The sequence below is a fragment of the Aphidius gifuensis genome, linkage group LG5 (genome assembly GCF_014905175.1).
Source record: "Aphidius gifuensis isolate YNYX2018 linkage group LG5, ASM1490517v1, whole genome shotgun sequence".
Taxonomy (NCBI): Eukaryota; Metazoa; Arthropoda; class Insecta; order Hymenoptera; family Braconidae; genus Aphidius; species Aphidius gifuensis.
The window spans coordinates 8895355-8901976 of NC_057792.1; the positions used below are offsets into that span (position 1 = coordinate 8895355).

The 6622-nt window shown below is 28.9% G+C and overlaps 2 protein-coding genes across 4 annotated transcripts in view; one reads left to right on the forward strand and one right to left on the reverse strand.

The window, feature by feature from the left end:
• Positions 1-1292, forward strand: part of LOC122857489 (MICAL-like protein 1) — a 36378-nt gene extending 35086 nt beyond the window's left edge. For all 3 annotated transcript variants that reach the window (XM_044159674.1, XM_044159676.1, XM_044159677.1), the window contains one exon: positions 50-1292. In XM_044159674.1, the coding sequence (XP_044015609.1) occupies positions 50-240 (191 nt within the window). In that variant the 3' untranslated portion in view covers positions 241-1292. The remainder of the gene's footprint in view (positions 1-49) is intronic.
• A 313-nt stretch (positions 1293-1605) lies between these two features.
• Positions 1606-3224, reverse strand: LOC122857513. Its single transcript, XM_044159725.1, has 2 exons — positions 2272-3224; positions 1606-2183 (listed from the first exon to the last, which is right to left on the reverse strand). The coding sequence occupies exons 1-2, from the start codon at positions 2324-2326 to the stop codon at positions 1774-1776; spliced, it is 465 nt and encodes a 154-aa protein (XP_044015660.1). The 5' UTR covers positions 2327-3224; the 3' UTR covers positions 1606-1773.
• Positions 3225-6622: the final 3398 nt, after the last annotated feature.

Consider the following 6622-nt stretch of genomic DNA (forward strand, 5'->3'; position numbering starts at 1 on the left):
ATTAACGCCAAATAATTAATATTTTTCATATTTTTTTTTCTTTTTTCAGCAAAAAGCAAAGGAGATATCACAGAAGATATAGAAGAATCAGATTATCCGCAAAAAACGAAAAAAAAAAATAAATTCAAAGAATTTGTTAAAGATAAACACTTGAAAAAAAGTCACAAAAAAGATGCTGATAAAGACGTTGATGAAAGTGAAGTCAAGCTTGAACGCCAAAATAAAAAAAAATGGTTTTAAAATTTTTATATTTTTATAGCTCTCTTTTTTAATATATTATATATATGATTACGCAAAAAAATAATAATAAATAAATAAAAATTCATAAATCATCATGCATCTTGACAATTCAGGTTGAGCCAGTCAATATTTAACATTTTTTACAACTTTAACTTCTCATAAAAATTAGAATTTATAAAAATGGAATTATTTTGATACTATGATTTGATAATAATAACAATAATAATAATGATAATAATAATTTTGAGTTTTGATTAAAATTTAATTTGTTAATATTTTTTCCGATCTTCAAATCTTTTTTTTGCCTCAATTTTTAGTTTAGATACATACATAGCAGAGTAGTTAAAAAAAAATTCTAAAATTTGGTAGATAGTCAGGTCGTGAGGTCAACTGAGAAGGCATTGATATGAACACACCAAAAAACATCGAATGATTATATCGATATTTTTAAGTTTAAAATGCTTTGAGCCTTATATTTAAATTATAAAATTTTATATAAGTATTTATAGAAAAATACTTTTTTATTTACATGCATTCATCAATAATTAAACTTAATCAGATAAAAATTGAATGGTTGTCGTTTTTTTTTTTTAAATTAAGATACGATTAATCATTATATAAAGTCATGATCGTGAAGTACATGAAATATTTCGATGACTTGTCGTTTTTAATTTTTATCATTAATTTAATAAGAATAAAATATTGGTGTAAAAAAATTTAAAATATCATTTCTGGTGAAAACCACCTGATCAAATTTGATAACCAAAAAAAGATTTTGCAACATTAATAGCCATGAATTGAATGTACTCAAAAGTTAAATTGATGAATAAATAAAAAAAAATAATATTTAAAATTCCATTTTTGTTATCTAAATTTTTAAATTCCTTCTATAAAAAAAAATTAGATAAAATTAGATTAGATAAAATATAAAAACCTTAGCAAGGGTTTTTAAAACTAAAAAAATGTTAGTAAATACTTACAAGAACCGATAAAAATTCGATATTATTTTCAAAAAAAACTCTCTTTAGATAAAATAAAAAAGTTATTACCACAATATGAATACAAAAAACCATTTTAACATAGTTTTACATTTAAAGCGGAAAAAATTTGAAAAAAAAAAAATGATCCTGAGAACTTCCTGTTATACATATGATAAAAAATTATCTATAACATAAAAAAAAATTTATAAGGAAATTGAAAAGCTAAATTATAATTAAGAATAATACTTAATTGACAAGACTTTTTTTATCCTTACATACAGTATTTTTTTTTTTCGCAATGATACTAAAGCATTAACATGTATTTATTCTCATGATTAACAAATAATAAATAATAACAATAATATGGTTGTTTAAAAATTCCATAAAAAAAAAAATCATTATATTAGTTCAAATTCGAAGGACTGGTCTGTATAAAAAATTATAAATTATCAGATTTATTAGCTTGAGGTACATTTGTAATTTAACTAATGATTATCTAAACAAAATAGAATTCTAACAGTTCAATTTATTATCTAATTAATTATCCTTATGTTCAAACAAATTGTACTGTATCAAGTTTATACTGATAATATTTTGTCTCTTCTGCATCAGCTTGATAAACAGTAGTGATACTCCATTTACCATATAATTCATTAATAAAATTCGTAATTTGAAACGTACAAGAATTATCACCATTATCCGAAAATTTTTCTTTCAATAACCATTGTGGTAACACCATTTCTGTCTTCATATCTGTGTCAAACAAATCTTGCAATTCTTGAGGAATAGGAGGTGGCAAAAAATGCCACATTATTAATTCTCCATTGTTTATTTCATTATTGTATTTGTCCTTGATTTTTTGCAAGCAACAAATTAATACTGGTCCATCAGCTGATATGTCAACTTCAATTTTCACTGATTTTCCAATTTCAACAGTGATTTCTTTATCAAAAGACATGATCTCTAAAACACATATGATTGTTCTTTAAATTATAATAATACTTACAGATAAATCAAGTATTGGATAAAAAAATAATGAAATTAAACTCACCTGTTATTGACAAAAAAATAGAGTAAAATAAAAAAAAAAGAGTAGACAGTTTCATTTTATGTGTTTTTTATTTTTTTTATATAAAAATTTATTATAGCGTTCGCTGATTTTTAAAAACTGACATGTATAACTATGTGCTCACTGCTACTTATCCGGTTTTTATTGTCTTTCCGGCTTACCGATTGATACTTTCATTTTTTTGTCTTTATTATGATAGAAATGTATTTTACAGCCATTATTCACAGTCATTATAATTTAAAATAATTTTATCAAAAATTTATAATTATATTGTCAATATTTTTTTTTTTTATCTTTCACTCGAAAAAAATATATATACCAGGTATATTATACCTACACTTTTTTCATTCATTCAAATATTTTTACTTGACTTCCCGCGCCACCATCAACAAAACAAATTTCGCAAATTGCAAACTGACAATTGAGGTTATAATCTTACTGTTTTGATCGATACTAATTCACTACTTATAGATCATTAAAAATGTAATAATTGTAAAAATATAGATAATTAGTGACTTGTTTTAAATAATAATTTATTTATAGTATAAATTTGAACTATAGTTTAGTAAAGACATTATTTATACAAGTGACACTTAGTGAATCAGCCAATCCAGATGTACGAATGATCTTATGTATATTCCAATTCTAATACAGTAATACTCAACCCATTCAACCCTTCTGAGTCATATTTCTACAGTTGCTGCCAATATTATCGCCTTGAAAGATGAAAGTATGTCTTAATTTTTCTATATCATAGTTTTATCAACAATCATCAAATTTTTTGTGTTTATTAATCAATCTTTTTAGTTTATTATTATAATTTACTTTAAGTTAATATAACGATGATAATTATAAAAATTGATTGACTTAAAACTGCTTGAACCTAGCAATGGCAATCGATACTAAAGCTCAAAAATAAATTCAAGTGATGTAATAACGAGGAATTTGTAATAAAAATAAATCTGTGATGTTTTTTATTAACTGTGATTATTTTTTGTTGTAAAATAAAGCTTAATAAATTTTAAATAAACTTTTCAAAAAAAGGGTGCAGGGGGGCATTTGTTTATTCACGGATTTTTTTTCCGCTCTATAATACCGGCAATTCACTAAACATGCTGAGAACAACAAAAAAAACAGAATTCTCCATACATTTTACCAGACTTTATGGCTCTTTGTCTATCGGGGGAGCGTTCGATAGCTGGCCGAGGGCCTCGGCCTGGGCCAACGGAAAGACAACTTGATAAATCAAAAACTCACTATGAGAAAATCCCATGTAAATATTTGAAATCATTTGAAATTATAATGTAGCAGTGCTGACACTACGAACATATAAAATAAACTATGATAAAAAATTGGCCGGATTTTTGGCCTCGGCCAGCTATCGAACGCTGCCTTGTTTTGCTCTAGAAGCTCTAAAATAAATAATTGTTTGCTTATGTCAAAAAAATATATAAGCAAAGGTAGGCTATATTCATGAATACTTTGTATAGCCAAAAATAAAATAGCTGTGTTCGATGGTCGTCTCGGCTCAGTTCCGTCTCACTTACGGCTCACTTATGGCGCTAGCGACGTACGGTTGTTTGAAGAACTACAAAGGCACAAAATCTCAATACAGGTGCTTATCTATATCATCACTGTATTAATGCCCCAATAAATATTGTTTATTCACAGTGATGATATAGATAGGCACCTGCACCCGTATTCAGAGGATGTTCTCATTAGGGCTTTTTTTTTTCGATGGCGGCGCTTGTGAACTTTTTATATAGATTTTACATAGAAAAGCTTCACAAGCGCCACCATCGGAAAAAAAACGCCCTAATGAGAACATCCTCTGAATACGGGTGCTGTATTGAGATTTTGTGCCTTTGTAGTTCTTCTTCTTCGCTGCGTCACTGCGCCAAGTCCATGAACAAACAACTGGCCTTCATCAGGCTACAACTAATGATATGATGAAACCGGCCAAAGAGAGGCGCGACAGCTTTCATGTAAACCATGAACAGAGATATAATTAAGCTAAGGGCTGGTTTTTTCGTCCAACATTACAGTTAACTGAGCATTAACTAACTTTAACTAACTAAGGATTAACTACTTATCGATTGATATTTTCAATACTAAAGCATGTAAAAAACGCAGTCGGTAACCAAATCCTTAGTTAGTTAACTAGAGTTTAAACCTTAGTTAACTGTAATGTTGGACGAAAAAACCGGCCCTAATACTGTACATGGTTTACATGAAACTATGAAAGCTGTCGCGCCTCTCTTTGGCCGGTTTCATCATAGTCAGTGTTGCCATTTAAGAAATGGACGTTTCTATTGGCACTATTCCGCATGCTCTATAATATAGCATGCTGGTAAATATCCCGCATGCGAGATAAGTGACGGTCAGATTAAAATTTACATTATATAGCATGCGCGTACGTTCAGTATCTTTACCAAAACTTCGATACATCGATAATAATTCGAGGCTACTCGGCAACTGGCGCATGCTATATGCGCATAGAGCATGCTACATATGTATAGAGCAGGCTATATTATCGAGCATGCTATACATGCTATATGTCATGGAGTAAACCTCCATGCTATATGTGTATACCATCTATAACCACATGTTACATAATTTTTATCCTCACCTTGGTTTTGAATGGCTAAGTAAAAATTCTAGCTAAGTGAAAAATCTAGCTAAGTAAAATAATGTATCGATTGTTTGTCTACAAATTACAGCTAAGTAAAAAATCTAGCTAAGTAAAATAATGTATCGATTGTTTGGCTATAATTACAGCTAAGTGAAAAATCTAGCTAAGTAAAAAATCTAGCCTTGTACATATGTATATAGCATGCTCTATACACATAGCATGCACCAGGAGTCCAATTCACAGGGCAAATTTTTTACAATTTAGGGCTTTTTTTTGCCGGTGATGGCGCTTGTAAATTTTTTTTTATATAGATTTCACATACAAAAGCTCTACAAGCGCCGCCAGTGGAGGAAAAAAGCTCTAAATTGTAATGCCCTGTGAATTGGACTGCAGTTGCCGAGTAGCCTCGAATTATTATCGATGTATCGAAGTTTTGGTAAAGATACTGAACGTACTCGCATGCTATATAATGTAAATTTTAATCTGACCGTCACTTATCTCGCATGCGGGATATTTACCAGCATGCTATATTATAGGGCATGCGGAATAGTGCCAATAGACATCCGAAGCTAGAATTTGGGACGCCATATTGGGGATTAGTAGTTGTGTGCATGCGTATATGTACACAAGATAGGTACGTATGTATGCGTGGATAGTCGCACACATTCACACATGTTTATCAATGTTTATAGTGACGTTCCAAAAATCACTCGGAAACTCGGAAGGTCAAGATTGTGATCATAGAAAATTTTTGATATTTTGTTGTGGTAGACATGATTTTTTGTTCATGTATTTTTATAGGCACAAAACAATAAATTATTATTGTTTAATTATTAATAATAATTATAAAAAATACTTTTCACAACTGTAATGAGTAACAAAAGTAAATGGCATATGCAATATGGCTGTTTTTGTTGCTTACAATATCTACAGTAACCTCTAGTTACTTTTAAGTTTATTTTATCTCTATATTTTTTCATCTACTGCGCCGGTCCGGGTTTCCGAGTGATTTTTGGAACGTCCCCTATATTTGACATTGTCTGACGTTGAATTGAATTTAATTTGTTAATTATAGATACTTGATATTTAATTATAAATGCAATTTGTGTGATAATATTAGTACTTTTATATTCAAATAGACAAAGTTAAATTAATATACTATCATAATTATATTTTACTTATAAGAAAAAGAAAAAAAAAAATTCGTTCAGGTTATTTTATTCAATAATATTTTATAAACATTAATATTCTTATTATTATTTTATTTCATATTAATATATTGATCATTAATGATGATTACAGATGCAAAAAAAAATTTTAATCATTTATTTTGTGACTGCAATTCATATCAAGGTCTGTAGATTAATAGACTTATAGACGGCTGGGATCAGGTCGTCGCATGACTCAATGCGCATGCGCGATCAGCCATGTTTGGTGCTATTCTCCACTACTAATGTTTACCACATAATGTAAACAAACAGTGTATGGCATGTCAAAAAAATTTCCAATTGAAAATTTAATCATTTATTTATTGAATAAATATTGTACGTCAATGTTGTGCGATCGGTTGCTTTCCCCAGCACCCGTATTCAGAGGATGTTCTCATTAGGGCGTTTTTTTTCCGATGGTGGCGCTTGTGAAGCTTTTCTATGTAAAATCTATATAAAAAGTTCACAAGCGCCGCCATCGGAAAAAAAAGCC

What these genes read in the sequence shown, in the direction of transcription:
- LOC122857513 (XM_044159725.1), bottom strand. Translation starts at nt 2,326, where the DNA reads ATGAAACTGTCTACTCTTTTTTTTTTATTTTACTCTATTTTTTTGTCA. An exon ending in TATTTTTTTGTCAATAACAG is followed by an intron (nt 2,184 to 2,271) that starts GTGAGTTTAATT and finishes TATGTGTTTTAG; the next exon opens with AGATCATGTCTTTTGATAAA.